This window comes from Aotus nancymaae, unplaced genomic scaffold, assembly GCF_030222135.1.
Source record: "Aotus nancymaae isolate 86718 unplaced genomic scaffold, 86718_ANA_hifiasm-v0.15.2.pri h1tg000007l, whole genome shotgun sequence".
Classification (NCBI taxonomy): domain Eukaryota; kingdom Metazoa; phylum Chordata; class Mammalia; order Primates; family Aotidae; genus Aotus; species Aotus nancymaae.
The window spans coordinates 16564714-16584392 of NW_026988418.1; the positions used below are offsets into that span (position 1 = coordinate 16564714).

The 19679-nt window shown below is 49.8% G+C and overlaps 1 protein-coding gene across 7 annotated transcripts in view; it reads right to left on the minus strand.

The window, feature by feature from the left end:
- Positions 1–15206, minus strand: part of SLC1A7 (solute carrier family 1 member 7) — a 51400-nt gene extending 36194 nt beyond the window's left edge. For 5 of the 7 annotated variants that reach the window (XM_012434871.3, XM_012434873.3, XM_012434870.3 and 2 more), the window contains exons 1-2: positions 14883–15194; positions 7431–7510 (exon numbers count right to left, since the gene is read on the minus strand). In XM_012434871.3, the coding sequence (XP_012290294.1) occupies positions 7431–7510; positions 14883–15059 (257 nt within the window). In that variant the 5' untranslated portion in view covers positions 15060–15194. Of the gene's footprint in view, positions 1–7430; positions 7511–14882 lie in introns of all 7 variants that reach the window. The other 2 variants (XR_001104605.3, XM_012434869.3) reach the window with 1 other exon arrangement.
- Between the last annotated feature and the right edge of the window lie 4473 nt (positions 15207–19679).

Consider the following 19679-nt stretch of genomic DNA (forward strand, 5'->3'; position numbering starts at 1 on the left):
GCTCTGTTGCCCAGACTGGAGTGCAGTGGCATGAACATGGCACACTGCAGCCTCAACCTTCTGGGCTCAAGTGATCCTCCCACCTCAGCCTTCCAAATAGCTGGGACTACAGGTGCCCACCACCATGTCTGGCTAATTTTACAAGTTTGTTTGTTTGTTCATAGAGATGGGGTCTCACTATGTTGCCAGGGCTTTATCTAATGTTTTAAACACAGAAACATCTTTAAAGTTCAGCTCCTAACTGTCCTCCAGGGCCCATTGGAATGCTGGTGCTGAGGCTTTCCCTGAACTCTGCTGCCGCTGCCCTCTGCTGCTGCTTATTTATTGAAAACGTATTGATCAGGCACCCGCAGTAGCAGGCCCTGTACTGGGCAATGCGAAATCAGATGAAAGGGGGAGAGTTCTATTCTTCAGGACTATTTTTACAGTAAGGGAGCAGTCCTTGTTCAGAAGAAATTGCTTGATGTGCTTCTTGGACAGAAACTGAGCAGTGGCCCCACCCAACCCAAGCTGGCGCCAGGGAGAAAGGTGAGCAGAAGTGACTTCCAAAAGATCTCCGGCTGCTCTGGGGGCAGAGGAAGAGAGAAGGAAGGTGCAGGGAGAGAGAAGGAGGTGGACACGCCCTCAGGCGACCCTGGCCACCCAAGCCCTGGTTTATCCTCCTCCCCCAGGGTGGCAGTGCCTGTGACTTCTACAAGAACATGACATGACAGGGTTGTGGATGTCTCCCTGCGATTATGTGGTAGAAGACTTTGACTCAGAAGACTGGCGAGAACAGTGCCTCCTCTGGCCTTGATGACCTACAGTGCTACGCTGTGAGCCACCTGTGGAGATGGCCAGCAGGGCCAGGAGCTGCAGGCAGCCTCTAGGACCTCAGTGGCTCCACTGCACAGCTGTCAATGCTGGGCCCCCAGGCAGCAGCCACAGGGAATCACTTCTGTCCAGACCTGAGGGAGCATGCAGGCGGATTCTCCCTGGTTGGGCCTCTGGATGAGAATGGAGCCCAGCGGACACCTCTATTGCAGCCTGAGACGCTGAGCAGAGGGCTCAGCCAAGTCCACCCGGACTGCTGGCCCAGGGACTGAGGCAACCATTGGTGTTTATATCACTAAGTTTGTGATAATTGGTTACACAGCAATGGATAACGAATACACACAGACACACAGACACACAGACACACACACACACACACACACACAGAGCCAGGAGATAGCTGAAGGCACTACTGGAAGCAAGGAATGCTGGTGAGAATGGGAAGTGATGTGAAGGCTGCTTGGCTGTAGGAGTGAAGGGTAGAGGAAAGCAAGAGGCATAAGACTAGGAATTCGGCTGGGTGTGGTGGCTCACGCCTGTAATTTCAGCACTTTGAGAGGCCAAGGCAGGGTATTCCTCCAGCCTAGGTATTCGAGACAAGCCTTGGCAACATAGTGAGATCCCCATTTCTACCAAAAACTTAAAAAATTAGCTGGGCATGGTGGTGTGTGCTTGTAGTCCCAGCTACTCAGGAGGCTGAGTTGGGAGGATTGCTTGAGCCCAGGAGTTCAAAGTTACAGCGAGTTGTGATCATGCCACTGTACTTCAGCCTGAGGGACAGAGAGAGACCCCATCTCAATTAAAAAAAAAGAAGAAGAATAGGAATTCATGAAAGATAAGGAGGCTTTGACTGTCATGGCACAAGGAATGGCTCTGGGCACCAAGTGAGTGCATCTTGGAGAGGTGGGCCCGGGCCCCTGCGGAGGCCCTGTGGACATGCAGGTGTGCACGACTCAGGTGGAGCGGGGTGTGCTGCACAGTCGGCATGGGTGTTGAGGGAGCACCCAAGAGTGCCTCAGTCAAGGGAGGCTTTCCAGGGCAGGGGACAGGTGAGCTGCAGGTACTAATTAGAACCATGAAGACTGAAGAGGCCATCCAAGGGGCTGCCTGCTGAGAGCAGGGACAGAGGTGGCCATGGGCTGGGGGAGCATTCATGACACTGAGGAGCCTGGTGATGCTTTAACAAATTAGAAAAACATGGGACATCTGCCGGGCATGGTGGCTCACGCATGTAATCTTAGCACTTTGGGAGGTCAGGGTGGGTGGATGACCTGAGGTCTGGAGTTCAAGACCAGCCTGGTCAACATGGCAAAACCCCATCTCTACTAAGAATACAAAAAATAGTCAGGCATGGTGGCAGGTGTCTGTAATCCCAGCTACTTGGGAGGCTGAGGCAGGAGAATTGCTTGAACCCAGGAGGTGGAGGTTGCAGTTAGTTGAGATCACGCCCCTGCACTCCAGCCTAGGCTACAGACTCTGTCTCAAAAGCAAAACAAAACAAAACAAATAACCAACAAAAACATGGGACATCCATAGTGTACCAGGAGCCGTGCTGGGTCTTTAAGCACATTCTCTTATTCACTTTTCGTAATAACCCCATGTGGGAGGTATTCTTCCCACTTTATAGATAAGGACACTGAGGCTTAGATGCTAAAAGGCTTGTTTACGTTTGCATGTCTAGAGAGTGACTCCAGAGCCCTGTTCCTGCCCTGTACCCTTTGCAGATTTCAGCCGCCCCCGCCTGTGCTGCCTGCTCCCCCGCCACATTGTGACAGATGCAGCCACCCCTGGTCAAGCATGAGCTGCACTCAGCTGGACTGAGGCGCACGTGTCTGAGGAGGTACTTAGGCCAGGGGCTGGGTTGGAAAAGTTCTGGAAAAAAGAGAGCCCACAGCTGGAAGATGCCAGGTTGTGGTAAGAGTGACTGAACCCAGCTCCACCCCTCTGGCCCCGCTGCCCTCCCACTGGGCCTCCTTTCTCTGGAGCAAGGTGTGTCTGTGACTGTCTCTCTCCCAGCAGGTGGCCTTCCGTGGCAGCCCAGGGGCCTTTCAGCCCTCACGTCCACCCTTGCAGCCACCCACACTTCTTCGCACTCCACCACCTCCCTCTGCTCCTTGTTTAGATCTCCAGCCTCTGAATGAAGCTGTGACACTGGGCATGGGGCAGAGGTCAGTGTGAAAGACAAGGGGGCCGGTGACCCGATCCCCTCCCAGTGTCTCAGACAAAAACCAAGATGCACACGACCCAGGCCACGGAGGGGCCATGTCACCGGCCCCACCCTTCGGCAGGGGCACTTCTTGTTCAGTGAGATGAAGGGCTCTTCCGGCTAGGGATGCTAGTTTGTTTGCTCACATAGATGTCACTATTGGACTAAAAGATGTCTGTCCCCCATTGTGTGGCACGCCAGCTGTGACCACGGGTTCACTGTGCTAAGGACACTCAGCTCATGTAGCTCACACACGGCGTCAGCATTGGAGACAGGTCACCATCCATTTTACCAACAAATGGGGAGGTGGAGGGACTTCCCACACAGAACCTTGAGCTACGTCTTGAATTCAGAGTGAGACTTTAATTAAAAGAGGGCGTGCATGGCAGGGGCTGGGCAGGAGCAGGAGTGTGGAGACAGAACCCCGTGGCAAGCTGTGGGACTAATGGGTGACCAGCCTGGTTCCAGGGCTTGGCGTGGGGAAAAAGTGGCTGTTTGTCCTGGAGAGTAGGTGGGAACAGATGTCATGGGAGCCAGGCTTCAAGGCCCAGACCTGTAGATGGTTGGAACTGGAAACAGGTGAGCTCAAATATAACCTCCCCAGACCGTTCACCCAATTGCCCTGTAGCCAGGACGCACTGCAGAAAACCCTTGCCTTCCTGGGTCACAGCGTGGAGCCCCTGGAGATGGGAGTGCCACAGCCTCCTCCTGGGCTCCTGCGCTGCGGAGCCAGAAGGTCTGATTGTGGAGCCAGAACAATCAGGTGGTTTAAAATCCTCAGAACACTTTCCAGCTCTGAAAGCAAACCCCTGCTTGGACCCCTTGGGCTTCTGGTTCAGTCAGCCCAGGGTCAGGCCTGACGTCTGAATTTTTCCAAGCAGCTCTGGTGATTTTTCTCTGCCCTGAGTAACAATCTCGCACCAGAGTGGCTGTTCCTCGAGGGCAGGGACGCCCAGCCCTGGGTTGGCCAGGAGCAAGAGCTCGGGGGACAGCATGGATGGACAGATGCATGGATAATAGGCCAGTTTGAGGCCGAAGGAGGGAGGGTTCAGGAACCAGGGCTTTAGGGCTCAGAAATGCATCATTTTCCCCCATGAAGGTTTAATTCTCCCTTTGTAGGAAAATGTTAAAGCACTTCCATTTCTCAGCGACACGGTTGCTCTGCGCCAGTCCAAACTCTATAATAAACATATGAAATGTGTGAACACGTCCTGGCTTTTCTCAAGTTCATACCACATGCCATTTCCAGCCAAGAGAACACTGGGTCTGGTGGAGGGAGACCAGGCGTTTGAGAGCCAGAAGGTGGAGAGCTGGGCGGGCCTTTGTTTCTGGGTAAAGAGGCCCAGTGTTGGGGGCCTCACCCCAGATCACATGATTGCTTGTGGTGGAGGTGGGTCGAGGACCCAGGCCTCTGACTTTGGAACAGGATTTTTTTTGTTTTGTTTTGAGTGACTTGTCCAAGGCCACACAGCTAATACATAGCAAGGCCAGGCTGTGTGACTCCAGGGTCCACACAGCGGCCTCTGAGGAGCCTCTGTTCTGAGAGAGGGACAGTGCCCCTGGGGAGTAAGGACAGTCAGCAGGAAAGGGTGGACAGAGCCGCCTGCCCAGGGTCCCAGCTTCCCCAACCAGTGCACTCAAGCAGCTCTGCAGTGACTGTTCTCCTATCAGTTGCCCAGCAGTCAGTGAACACCTCAAGGGCAGAGACAGTCTCTCCATCATCTCTGTGTCTGCCGCACCCAGCACAGGGCCAAGTGTCCAGAAAGCACAATGCATGATTGCTGGATTCATTCATTAATTCACTTGACCAGTATTCATGAGCACCTACTACATGCCAGGTGCTTGGCTAGGTGCTGACAACCCAGAGTTGAATCTAGACAGAATAGTGTCGTTAACTTAGCAAAGCTTACAGCAGTGGAAGATAAAGAAGTAAGCGACAAGTGAATGCATGTGGAATGACAACATGTGATACGTGCTGTGGCCAGAAGGGAACAGGGCACAGTGAGGGAGAGCCAGGGTGGCGTGAAGGGGCCGATGGGGAGGCCTTCCTAAGAAGAGGATGTGCAAGTTGAGATGGAAAGAAAGAGGAGGAAGAAGAGACATCAGTTGTTGGGGAAGTGCTTTCCAGCAGAAGGAACAGCGCGTGTGGAGGCCCTGAGGAGGAGAGGACTTGGTCGGCTCAAGGAGCTCGAAGCTGGTGGGATGGAAGGGTGCAACACGGGATGAGGTGGGTGAGCAGGGCCGACCACGCAGGGCCTCCTAGACCAGGCTAACGGTCTGCAGGTTGATCCTCCATGTCATGGAAGCCGTTGAAGGTAAATGAGGGGCAGGGCCCTACCACTTTTCTTGAGATCCTTCTGGCCAGTGGGTGGAATGGATGCCGGTGGGGTGAGGAGAAAAGAAGTGAGGTGAGGAGACCACGTGAGGTTGCTGTGGAATCCAGACGTGAGTAAAGAGTTCCTGGGCCTGTAGGGTGGGGAGGAAGCTACCTTTGACATGAGGCAAAATCTGCTGGCCTTGCAGACGAGGCTGTGGGGTTGAGAGAAAGGGAATAGCCAACGACAGGCCTGATGGAAGACCTGGGTGATGGAGACGCCATTTGCAGACAAGAAGAAAACAGGAAAAGGAGGCAATTTGCTGCGTAAAACTTCAAGTTGGTAACTTGAGCCGGGTGCAGTGGCTCATGCTTGTAATCCCAGCACTTTGGGAGGCCAAGGCGGGTAGATGTCTTGAGCTCAGGAGTTTGAGACTAGCCTGGGCAACATAGTGAGACCCCGCCTCTCACAAAAAATAACCAGGTTTGGTGGCGCACCTGTGGTCCCAGCTACTTGGGGGGCTGAGGTGGGAGGATCACTTGAACTTGGGAAGTCGAGGCTGCAGTAAGCTGAGATTGTGCCTATGCACTCCAGCCTGGGCGACAGAGCAAGACCCTGTCTCAAACAAAACAAAACAAAACTTGAAGTGTTTGTGAAGCATCCAAGTGGAGATGTCAAATAGGCCATTGGTTAATGAAGTGTGGAGCTTAGAGGAGAGGTCTGGGAAGATTTCCATCTGGGAGCGCTGGGCTTGTAGGTGGTCTATTAAAGCTATGAGATTAGATGAGAAAAGGCTGGAGAAACTGCAACATCTGGAGGTTGAGTAGAAGGAGAGAGACCAGGACGGAGGGGCAGAGAGCAGGCAAAACATCAGAAGAGTGTGAGTCCACAGGGAAGGGGGTTTCACGAGGGCGAGAGGCTGTGTTGAAGAACTGGACGTGTCATACAGATTCAGCAACGTAGAGGACTGCTGATCCTGACAGATTCACCGGTTCAGTGAATGACTCAAAAGATGCAGAAAGAGGAGACAGTAACTAGAGTGAGTTGAGCAGTCAGGGAATACTTCCTGAGGGAGGTAGCATTTCAGCAGAGCCTTGAAGGCTGAGCCCTGAGAGATTTAGATGCTGCTTGCAAGAGCCTCTGTGCAGAAAGCAAAGTGCCCTTGGCCTGGGGATTATCTCTACTTCACAAAGGGGAGAGGGCCGAGGAGCTGGCTCACTGCTCAGCAGCAGGGAGGCCAGGAGGCAGAGCTCACGCAGAGGCTTGTCCAATTTCCTCTCTGCAGGGGAGTCCTGGAAGATGAAGATTTGTCATGGCCTCAGAGCACAAGGCTCTTAGACACCACCTGGAGCAGCCACTCACTATACATCTGGAAAATTTGAGACCTGGACAGGGATAGGGTTGCTCAAGGTCACCTAGCACATCCATGAAAGGGACCAAGTGGTCTCCCAGGAGTTCCACAGTCCCCACCCTACTGGGTGAGGCCTGAATTCTCCAGCCTGGTGTTCAAGGTCTTTCATGATTGGGCAAGAGCTCACTCTCCAAATTCATCTCCTGCCATCCCTCCCTTGTCCCCAAGACGCAACCTCCTGAGTGCTCAGCATACACAAGAATGTAGTCTTCATGACAACCCTTTGAAGTAGGTGTTGTTATCCCCATTTTACAGATGAGGAGACTGAGGCTTAGAGAAGTGAGATAATGTGTCCAAGGTTACACAGCCAATACAGTACACAGCCGAGTCAGGATATGATCACTGGAGTGTCATCAGAGTTAGTTCTCTTTTCTCAGGCCTTGCTGTGTCACAATGAACAGCCCCTCCTCTGGGAAGCCATCTCTGAGCTTTCTGGCCTTCAGCTATCTTGGAGTCAGGTCATGTCCTATCACTCCAAATCACCTGTTTTGTCCACTAAAAATTCTACTGGATGGGACCAACAACTGAATGACTCAGAAGCCAGCATCCCACGGCACTGCCCCTAATGGTCCCACAGTCACACTCCTCCCGGGACCTGTGGTTGCTGTCCAGCCACCCACAGCAGGAGCAGAAGCCATCCTATCCCCCCTCATTCCAGACCGCCTGGCCAAAGCCCCACTCTCACCTGGAGATCACCAGTGGCAGGATCATCATCTTCAGCATCCTCATCAGGAGCTCTCCAGGGAACTGGAAGTAACTAATTTCCTGGAAACACAGTAAGAACTGGGGTTATAGCAGAGACACAGACTGCACAGCGGCTCCATTCTTCACAGCCTGTGAGGCACTATCCCATGTGACTCCCCTGTCTAGCACATGGCAGCGGAGTCCATGGAGAAAGAACCAGCTTTGGAGCCACAGACCTGGGTTCCAATCCTAGTAAACACCCCCTCCACCAATCCCCCACAAGCTGTGTGGCCTTAAGCGTCTTCTGTGAACACTCTGAGTTTTGCATTTTTCTCATCTGTAACATGAGGGTAATAAGTACAGTAGTCCCCACTTATTCTCAGGGGACATGTTCTGAGACTGCCAGTGGGTACCTGAAACCACAGAGACTGAGCCCTGTGAACGTTATGTTTTTCCTATATGTACTTACCTATGATAAAACTTAATTCATAAATGAGACACGGAGATTGACAGTAACAATCAAAAGGAGCAATTAGAACAACATACTACAGTAAACATTATGTTAATGTGGTTTCTCTTCAAATATCTTACAGAACTGTTCTCACGCATTTTCAGACCATGGGGAACTGAAATCACGGAAAGCGAAACTGCGGATAAGGGGGACCACTCTCCCTCACAGGGTCATTGCGGGGCTTAAACTGGAGAATGCACGCAAGCACTTAGCACAGAGCCCAGATGACAGTAAATGTTCAGTAATCCTGCAAATAACAGCTCTCCTCCCATCTGCACCATGCATCTGCCTAGCCATGGAATAAAATCTCTCTCATGTAGCAGATGGCAAGGACAGAGCCGAGTACTGTTCACGGGTTCATTCGACCCACACCGTGCCGGGCATCACAGTGGGTACCCCACCATGAACTAGGCAGGGCTCCTGCCCTCAGAAGTTCCCAGCCTAGCTAGTGAGGAGACCCACTCCTAAGCAGACCATGGCCTTCTTGCAACTCAGTTTGTCTATCTGTTTTGGGTCCATTCTCTAGCGCTTCTCCCCTAAAATGCTGAGAGAGGGAGGACTGGATTGGATGGGTGTGACACCACACAGTAGAAAGAGCCCCCTTTGGCAGAGTTCTTACGCCTGACCCCTTCCTAGGCCACTGGCTCCAACCTGTCCACGGATCTTTGACTAAGGCACCAACTCCTTGCCCAATAAGCTGTCTCCCGTGACCAGGATCTGACAACTGAAGGAGAAGGACTGCTAAGCCCAGTTAAATCAGACTTTCAGATAACAACATATAACTCATTTTTATACTAAAAACATGTGCTGTTTATCTGAAACTCCAGTTTATCTGGGTGTGCTGTTTTTAAAATTTTTTAACTTAATTCAGTTTTGCTACTTCTGGCAACCCTGGCTTGGGGCCCGCTTTCCTGATTGAGAGGGTGAGGTTGTGGGTGAGGCAGGCGAATGGACTTTCAAACATCATCCAAGTTAAATTTTTGTACTCGCAACTTTTTTTAAACCAAAGCCAAACATACTTGGTTAATGATCTGAGGCTTCTAGCCCCGCCCACTCATGTGACAGATGAGGAAGCTGAGAGGGAGGCCACAGGCCCACCCAATGTTAACCACAGCCCAGGACCAGGAATCGGGCCTCCTAATGCTGTTCTGCTACCACTTCCAAAGCACCAGAAAATCTGCTTTTTAAAGAAATATGCCCACCATGACTAGTTATTTTTATTTAACTTTAGTCCATGTATATATTCTTTTTTTTTGTTTTGTTTTTTGAGACAGGGTCTCATTCTGTCATCCAGGCAGGAGTGCAATGGCATGATCTCAGCTCACTGCAACTTCTACCTCCTGGGCCGAAGCAATCTTCACACCTCGGCCTCCCAAGTAGCTGAAACCACAGATGTGTGCCACCAAGCCCAGCTAATTGTATTTTTTGTAGAGACAGGGTCTCACTATGTTGCCCAGACTGGTCTTGAACTCCTGGACTCAAGCAATCCTCCCAGCTCAGCCTCCCAAAGTGCTAGGATTACAGGTGCAAGCCACTGTGCCTGGCCCCCACAAGTACATATTATTTAAGTTAAAAGTGCTCTAATAGCCAGGCTCGGTGGCTCATGCCTGTAACCCCAGCACTTTGGGAGGCCAAGGTGGGGGGATCACTTGAGGTTAAGAGTTCGAGACCAGCCCAGCCAACATGGCAAAACCCTGTCTCTACCAAAAATACGAAAATTAGCTGGCTGTGGTGGGCGTAGTAGTGCATGCCTGTAGTCCCAGCTACTTAGAAAGCGGAGGCATGAGATTTGCTTGAAACTAGGAGGCGGGGGTTGCAGTGAGTCGAGACTGCACCACCGCACTCCAGCCTGGGTGACAGAGGGAGAATCTGTCTCCAAAAAAAAAAAGTGCTCTACTGATAAAAAGGCAACTCTTTCCTCACCTCTCTCTATCCCTATCTTTCAACTTCCCGGTAGTGAACATGCTCAACTCTTGTAGCTGTTTCCCATAGTATCATTATTTCTAAATAATATGGTCATAATGCTATTTCTTGATTCATCATTTTGACACCTATCAACTGCCCTGCCACGATTGGTAAGGACTTAGTTCCTACTCCTTTTCTCTCCACCCATTTCACCATTATATTTATATCAATTTTTAGGTAAATCAATAGTCAAAATTTATAATGTTTTGATTGTCAAATAGTGTTTACCATTGAGCCAAGTAATGTACTACGACCATGCCTCCTTGCTTGTAGCCTAAAGTTAATTGACTGACTTTTATGTCTTGTTTTCTGGGAATCACCCATTAATTTCTTCCAAACATTTTAACATGTCTACTAAACTACGTAACAATAGTATTTTCTGCTCTCTCAAGCATGTTGGTTCTCTCTTATCCTGCCTGGGACCTTGGTCTGTGAGCTCTCCACCTTCCTGCCCCAGTTTGGACCGGCTGCTCTCTAGGTCCAGTGCTTGTCATGGTTCTCTTCTTGACTGTCATTCTGGGACTTATCCTTTAGAGGTCCCCCTGTTTCTGGGATCCCTTGTCTTCTTGGTTTACTTCCTTGTTTTGCTGAAACATCTCCTTTGGTAGCTTTCTAAGTAACAGTGGATGGGAGAGAAATTTTTCTGAGTCCTTACATGAGTAAAAATGCCCTTATTCTACCTTTACCTCTGATAATACCCCGGCCATGTGTGAGATTCTTAGTTGGAAATAATTTCCCCTCAGGTTTGGAAGGCGTTTCTCCTTTGTCTTCTAGCTTCCAGTGTGGCTTAAGGTGTTCAAAGCCATTCTGATTTCCTGTTCCGTAGATGAGGTCAGTTTTATTCCACCAGAACCATCCAAGGATCATCTGTTTATCTCCACTTTTTGGTAATTTCATGGTGATGTGCCATAGTATGGGGTTTTCTTTCTTTTTTAAACAAAATTGACAGTGCTATGCTTACGTTTCACTTCTGAGAAACTGCTTAGATTCTCTGCAAACTATTTCTCCTCAATTTTTCTTCTGTGAGCTCTCTCTAAAAGTGTCATTAGATAGCCGGAGGTTGAACATTCTAATTTTTTTATATTTCCTTTTTCTATTTTCATTTCTTTTTGTTTTGGTTTCTGGGAGATTTCTACAACTTTATCCTGGTTATTGATGTTATTATTATTACTATTATTGTTTGGAGATGGGGTCTCACCATGTTACTCAGTCTGGTCTTGAACTCCTGGGCTCAGGCAATCCGCCCACCTTGGCCTCCCAAAGTGCTAGGATTACAGGTGTGAGCCACCAGGCCTAGCCAGAATTTTTCTATTAATATATAATATTTGTACATATTTATGGGGTACAGTGGTATATTGTTACATACACTGTGTAATGTTCAAATCAGGGTATTTAGGGTCTCCAACACTTCGAATATTTATCTTTCCTATGTATTGGGCAGCTACTCACATTTTTATCTTAGTTCTATTTTTAATTTCCCCAGATTATTTCTTGTTCTCTGATTGTTCTTCTTTTTTGCATCCCCTCTGTTATACGGTAACTATATCTTCACTCACAGCTCCGGAAAGCTTAGGAGATTTACAGAGTTTCCTTCTCCTCCCCACATTGTCTCTGCTTCACTAGAGACCCCCTTTCCTCTTTGTTTCTCTCATTAGAGACCCCTTTTCTCTTCATTTACTCTCTTTCACGTTAGCAGACTCCTCACATTTCTGGTGGCGTGGCTTTCTGCTAATGTGTAAGTCTGAAGTGCTGAATGTCTGCGTGTGTGAGTGGGGCTTGTCAAGTGACTGACGGCCCTCAGGGCAAGGGGACAGGTGCTGATCTGGCTTTTTCACTGGGGCTGGGTGGGATGGTAGAGGAGTCTCCTTTACAGCAGAATTTAGAGATTTTTTTTTTTCTGAGGTGTCAGTGAGAGAAGCCTCTTCCTGCCTTTGGCTGGGGAATGAGACGGTGCCTAAGCTCAGCTGACAGCGATCAGAAGCCATGCTGGGGACCCCACTCAGACCCAGATGTCTGCTAATTAGTTTGAAGTAGGTGCCTCAGCACAGCCCTCTCCCCAGCACACACAGGGGTGGCCCAATGCCCCCAAGTCCGGCTTCTCTGGTTCCTTGGGTCAGGAAGGGGCTAAACCGGAAGGGCCCTAGGGGTCTAACTGCTCTGGTTACAAAATTCCAAACCCTGCCCGGGCTTTCAACCCCAGCCTCACCCTCTTAGTGCTGAGCTTAGGCACCGTCTCATTCCCCAGCCAAAGGCAGGAAGAGGCTTCTCTCACTGAAGCCTCAGAGAAAAGATCTCTAAATTCTGCTATAAAGGAGACTCCTCTACCATCCCACCCAGCCCCAGTGAAAAAGCCAGATTAGCACCTGTCCCCCTGCCCTGAGGGCCGTCAGTCAGTCAGCATCTTGCTCTTTTATGTTCTGGAGTTTACAAGACAAACTGACTTGCTGTCGACTTCCACAGACTAAGAGTCCAGCTTTCAGTGCTCCACCAAACGAGATCCTCAGCTCCACCCATCTCCATATTGTCTGATTTGCTGTAGCCTCTGGATTTCTTTTCTCAACTGTCTCTTTTAATATTCTCTTTATTCTTGGTGGTTTTTCCTTTAAAAATCCCATTACTAAAATGTTAGTGGAATTCTAGGGAGGAGGAAAAAAAATGGATACAACTGTGATTCACCATGGTTTAACTGGAAGTCTCAAAATGCTCAGTAGTTTTAAGTGAGATACTCATATCCCAAGATAAAATCCTGTGATTTTGTAAGGGCTTTTCACAAATAGAACATTCTACCATTTTCCAAATTGTTTATAATTTTTGCCTGTTGCATAAGCTTACAAAACAAGAAGGGTTTAGTTTCTGAGTCACAGGCAAAGAGATCAAACAGAGAAATCCCAGATTTTGAAGTAAGATGCCTAGAAAGCCAATTTCTGCCAAATAATTGTTCTAAGACTCTACATCCTTCCTTCAATTTATCTGGCAGGTTAATCCAGACCGGAATACATTTGCATTTCCAAACAGATGGGAAAGGCAGCTTTGGCAAAGGAGACCCCAGATGAGTTTGGCTTTTAACAATAGGCATTCCAATTTGTTTTCACAAAATAATCTTCCTGCAGGAGATATATTTTTGTTGCTGAGGAAAATTAAAGAGAACAGATTGCAGATTGTTTGTTCCATTGCCAGTTTAATGCAGCAAATATTTGAGTGTTCTCTCTGGGCCTGACACAGGGCTAGGCTCACATTTCGGTTAAAAAAAAAAAAAAAAAAAACCCATGTGTTGTTTAACAGTGTGCACCCTGGTGGGAGAAAGAGACACCCATATAACCAGCTCTGAAGCCAGGCAGCTGGCAGTGCAGTTACAGTTACTTTTCATCAGCTATGGGAGATGAGATGGCTCCTGATGTAGGTAGGACTTGAACAGGTGGATAAGGGAGGGAGGGAGAAGTAACATGTAGTAAGCACCTACTGTATGCTGAGCACTGATGAATCCTTGGTTTATTCCTTATAACAATTCTAGTAGACATATACTGCCCCGCATCCCATTTTACAGATAAGGAAACTGAGGCCCAGAGAGGGGAGAGGATTTTGCCCAGCCATTTGCTAGCAGAGTGAAAGTTCAGGGTTCCTCTGCCTCCAGAGTCCATGCTTCTTCCTAAATAACTGCTCGAGGCTTAACAGGGTCACTCTAGTCATGGCTTAGTTCTCCAGGAGTGGGTGTTTTCCTTTTAATGGAAGACTAAGTCTAATGGCTGACCCCAGTTGTAGAGATAGCATTAGACATCAGTGAGCTGTGGGAAGAGGACTTTTTGGGAATAGCAAATCTTTCAGGAGCCCATTGACAAAGCCTCTCTCCTCGACCACACTTTACACAGGCTCCTTTGAGCCCTCTTTTCCACCAGGCTTCGCCCTTGGGGCTTGTCTTCAGCCTGCATAGTCTCCAGCTGTAGCCAAAGTCCTGCCAAGTCAGTTTAGTGAGGATCCCTCACCCTTCAGCATCCCGATACTGGATCGAATTCCTCATCCCAGATCAATGTCTGATTGCTCTGGCCACTTCAGCAAGAATCCCCCTCCTCTGATGTCTCCTGTAGTCATCTTCTGTCCCCGACCCCTCCCTCTGCTGGCTGGCTGTAACTCTCCAGCTGTCTTCCTTAGTTGTATCTGTGGTTGAGTCCCATCTCTCTCCCCAGGAGGTCTTGACACCTTCCCCCACCGCATTAGTCCTCGATAGAGCCTTGCTTACCAGTTGAACAATGATTTCTTTCTTTAACACCAAGGGAGTGGCCCTCCCTTTCCGTAGGAGATGGGGGCTGACAGAGAAAGGGGCTCTTTCCCAGGCAAGGCAGCTTCCCCCTGGTAGTTACACAGGCTGGAAACCCAGGCCCTGGCTCGCCTCCCTGTCCCTCAGCCCACATCCAATCGGCCCCCACATCCTGAAGCTTCCCCTTTTGAAAACAGTTCTCATATCTGTCCCTTTCGTCCGCACTGCCACATCTCCCCCAGGCTGCCCCTTATTCGGCCCCCTGCCTGCCCCAATACCACCCCTGTCCACTCAGCAGCCGACGGGTCTCCCAAGCTCAGACTGGCCTGTCACTCGTCTGCCCAAAAGTATCTCATGGTTGCCGTAAGCCCACGCGTGGTGACAGAACCTATGGGCCTGCTGCCACCTCTGCCTAGAGCACCCTCCCTGGATCTCTTGTTGTTTGAGTGGCCTTTCCCTGTGTTTGTCATCATGAGGCACCCTCGCCTCTCCTCACCTGGTGGTGCTGGGTTTGTAATCACTCCCAGCCACGTGACTCGTTCCTCCCTCTAGTCTTGCAAGGTGTTTATCACACCCATGTTACAGATGAGAAAACCGGGACCCAGAGGGGCAGAGGGACTCATGCACTATCATGGCACCAGGGAGCTGGGAGAACGGGACCCCAGGTCCCTCAGGCCCACACACCCCTCCTGGACAGGGACCCCGAGATGCTGCAGGTGGCTGACCTGTTGTGAGAGGCGCCGAGTCCTCAGGAAGAAGCCGAGGAGGCAGCCCACGATGACAGACAGCACAGACAGGATGAGTAGTCCGTTCTGCTTGCACACATCCCTCCCTCGCGCCAGGATGGCACGCGGCACCATGGTAAGCCTGGCCTGTTGGCAAGGGGCACAGCACCATTCCATGCACGGGAGGCTGGCCGGGGGCACAGGGTCTGGGCTGAGGCCTCTAACCCCTCAGCAGGCAGGTGGTCGGAGGTGCTAAGCACCAGTTGCTAGCCCCACAGGCATGCCTGTGTGGCCGCCCTGCAGGGAAGCCACAATCCTATTACCAGCTGCATCATTAGGAGCTGGGAGAAGATTAGGGCCTGGGAAATTAGAGCAGACCACGTGATCTGGGAGTTCAGACCTCAAAGCCAAGTGTTCCTCTTAAACAGTTGAGTGGACCATGTACTGAGAGGAACAAGAGGAACATTTGCTTGGTTGGTTTGATCTTTACCCCTGCTTCCTTCCAGAAAGAACTGAAAATAATACACAGTAAGATACCAGTTATCCTCAACATTAATTAAGCATTTACTGTGCCCCAGGTGCCATTCTAGAAGAATGTTACTTGTTCTGGCATATTTAATCCTAACACTAATCCCAAGAAATAAGTACTATTCATATGGCCATTTGCCAGATAAAGAAACTGAGGTAGGTGAGTGCATGTGCTGTGGGCCAGGCCTGGGCTGGTTGTCTTACCTACAGTAATCACAGGGAATCGTCCCAAAGACCCCAGAGTTCCCACCTTCATTTTTCAGAAAGGGAGACTGAGACCCCAGGAGCCAGTCCCTTGGCCACGGTCACAGATGTCAGAAGTCAGGCCTCAGCCAGCCTGGTTTCCACCACATGAACAGACAGATAGGTTTGAGGGTGCTTGGCAGTATTGTGGGGAAGGTAGATTCGAGTCCAGGGAACCTGAGTTCACAGGTGGGCTGGGCCACTCACTGGGAAATAGGATGCACATGCCTCAGAACTGTTTCAAGCCTAATGCTGGGCACCCCGCAGGCTCTCTGGGCCTATTATTTTTAAAGATGACAGACTCCAAGACACATGCATTCAGGTCCTAGCTCTGCCACTTACTAGCTGTGTGACCTCGGACAAGCATTTGATCTCACTGTGCCTCAGTTTCCCCATCTGTAAAATAGAGATGATAACAGCATCTACTCTGTTAGGGCTGGTACAAAATTCCACCCAGAGGATATTTGGAAACACAGTGTGAACCCTGGTGTGCTGAACAGGGGCACGGACTCTTAGGGTCATCATCACACTTAGTCCTTTGGAGAAAGGGTTTCTTTTTGCTGTTTCCTGTGGCCTGCCGGGCCCTGCCCTGTAAAGCCAGGGGGAATTAACCCTTGTCTGTAAGGTTGGCTGCGTCGCTGAGAGTTCGGACACGCCCCCCCCCCCCCCCCCGCGGGGCGTTCGGACACGCCCTCTCCCCTCGCGGGGCGTTCGGACACGCCCCTTCCCCTCGCGGGGCGTTCGGACACGCCCCCTCCCCTCGCGGGGCGTTCGGACACGCCCCCTCCCCTCGCGGGGAGTTCGGACACGCCCCTTCCCCTCGCGGGGAGTTCGGACACGCCTCCCTCCCTTGCCGGGAGCTCGGACACGCCTCCTCCTCCCCCCGCCCACCAGGAGCCCGGGAAAAAAAGCCCCATCAGGACATACCTGATACCATTTTGTCCCATCCAGGCTCCACTCCCTGTCTACTATTTTGTCCTATCTGGGCCCCACTCCCCATCATCCGGGTCCTACTCCCCTCCATTTTGTCTCATCCGGGTCCCACTCCCCTCCATTTTGTCCCACTCACCTTGGCCACAGCCAATCGGACGCCTCCACTCCCTATAAAATCCCCCGTGCCTGAGCGGAGTCTGCGCGACTTCTCCGGCCCCTCCTGTCGGGCGGCAGAACATCGTCCGGGAGCCTGAATAAATTCCCTTGCATTGGATTGTTTTCGTGCTGGCCTCAGTTTCTTCGTTTTGTTCTCGGCGAGAACAGACCTTACATTGTCTATTTCACCAAGGATCTGTAATCTCGTTAGGGGCAGACAGGCGGCGCAGGGAACGGGAAGTGCAGTCTGCAGTAAGGGTGGGAGGTAAAGTGTGGGGTGCGCACAGGGGCAGAGGATGAAGAGGACGGGGCCAAGGAGAGCTCTCTTGAGGGTTGGGCAGAGGGGATTGAGGCACAGGCTCTGAAGCCATGGAAGGAGCTCCCGACTGGGAGGATTCTGATGCCAGCTTAATCAGCTCTGTGACCTTGCCCTCTCTGGGTCCCAGTCTTGTCCTTTTTAGAATGAGAGAAATGGGCCCAGGTATCTTCTAAGGAACTTCATTTCAACAACCCAACCTTGCAAAGCCCCTGCTTTTTGCAGTAGCTTGGAGGTGGGGGTGGGGGTGAATACAAGTCTGAGAGTGTTTTTTCTCTGACTTAGACTCTTAAAACCAAAAGTTTCTTGCTACACCTTCAACTCCAACAAATGCCTCATTTTCCTAATAATCAGGTGGTCAGTTACTCCCCGGAAGAGAAAACATGCAGAGTAGGTATTTGGATTTGTGTTTTGATCAACTCCTGGGCTCAAACAACCCTCGCATCTTGGCCTCCCAAAGTGTTGGGACTGTAGGCATGAGCCACCACACCCAGCCCAGACCTGGGCTTCAGCTCTGCCGTGATATAGGTGAGTCTTGCTTTCCACTCCAGCTCCAAGACTCTGATTCCCAGGACATTCCCCCATAGCCACCACTGACTCCTCTCTCTCTCCCACGCGCTGACCCTACCACCGCCTGCCTCCCAGACTACAGCCTTTCTTTCCACTGTTCCTATGGTCTTCAACAGGAGAATTTCAGTTCATTCTAGCAAATGGTCTTAGAGCACTATTTAGTGCCACACCTCCTGGGTACTAGGAACACAGCAGTGAATCAGACAGTACCTGCCCTCAGGGAGCTTATAAGAAAGTGGAGAGACCCCAAGAAAGGACTAATTCACACTAAAGTGTAAGTGACTGATAAGCAGTTTACTAAGATTATTTGCAAATCAAATCAAGTCTCCTGGATCAGAACCCCATAATAGCTCACCACTGGCAAAGAGTCAACTGCCTTTTACAATGTCACTAGATGTGAAAAACACTTTTTCCATAATTACATAAAAAGAAATTTGGGAAATGCTGGACAAAACAAAAACTTAAGCTGTTTCCTCTGGGCCGGCGCAAAGTCAGACTGCTAGAGCTGAAACCTCGTCTCTACCGTCAACTAGTTGTGTGGCCTTGGGAACATTTCTTAACTTCCCTGTAGAATGGGAATGATACAACAGTACCTAGCTCATAGGGTTGCGATGAGGGTCATACGGTGCTGCATGCAACATGGTGAGAGCATGGCCCGGTGCCTTGCAGATACCCCCAGGTAGTTACTATGAGAGCCTTTACAGTAGCAGCCTGTGTCAAATGGGATTGACCCAGTACTCCTTCCTTCACTTCTACCTGAATGCTAGGTAACCCACGTAACACTCATTGCACCTTCAACTCACGCAAGTTCAGCATCAAAACTTAGGAGACCTGGGTACGGGACAATCTCCCAAGTGCTAGCCTCACAAACTCTAGGTGAGAAAGAAAGCTGAGAAAGTGAGGAGGTCCCTCTCATCCCAAACACACCCTCTACCTCACAGGAACACTGAGGATCATCAACCACCCCGACCATGACCATGCCAGGTTCTGTTACTGGAAGGCAAAAACACATCAATGGTGTTATAGCAACTATGTATATATATGTATATATCCAACAATACTCCATAAGAAGTGTTCATGGCCCTGTTCCTTTCAATACATGGGAAAACTAAATGAAAACAAAAAAATAGCATTAGGTTTACAAGACACCCCAAAATATATGTTCACACATGTTTTCAGGGGATATACGCAAATGATTTTGGTCACTTGATACCTTGAAAAGAGCTCTTGTGGGACACAATGATATTGGTAAGTGACAAGTATAAAACGAGTCTTCAGTGACATTAAGGAAACAACCCACAGATAGAGGAAGAGCTTTGCACATAGGGATGTGAAATGGTCTTAAGTGTAATGAAAAGCCAAGATGCTGCCTCAGTCAGAGAGAAAAAATCAACATCATAATGGGATACATCGAGGAGAATACTGAGCCAGGGGAGAAAATATTTTTAAAGATAAATTATTCATTAACTTTTCAACAGGTACAGAAACAAAAAATGCAGAACCCAGAAGATATCATGGCAGTCTTAAAGTTTGATATCTTTCATTTGTAGAAAAGCCTTAAGATCTGTTTTAACTTAGAGAAGGTGGGGTGACTTCCTGACTACCACTAAGAAAATGTAACTTCTTGGGAAACTATCTCTACCTTGATGATTTTTATACACACACGAGATGAACAACAAGGAATATGCTTAGATGTATTGAGAAAGAGGTGAGTCTGCAGCACTGTCACAAAGGGGCACAAATACTGAGAGACTGCCGAGGAAATGGTCCCCATCAGTGACTCTCAGGTGAGAACAGGGGGCTTTGGGTTTCAGCACAGCCTGGGCAGTTGGAATGCAGGGCTCCTGAGATTCCATGACAACCCCACCTTCTCATAATTCTATTATTGCAACAGCAAACAGTTACCTGGCACACTGGCTGAGACCTCCCTCACTCTTGTCAGAGGCAGAGCTACAGGCAGTGCCTTTGGCTCTGAGCTCAGGCAACGTAAATGCTGTTTTTGCTGTTAAGGATTCTAAAGTGCTGTGAGGTGTGGATTAAGTTCTTCGCAA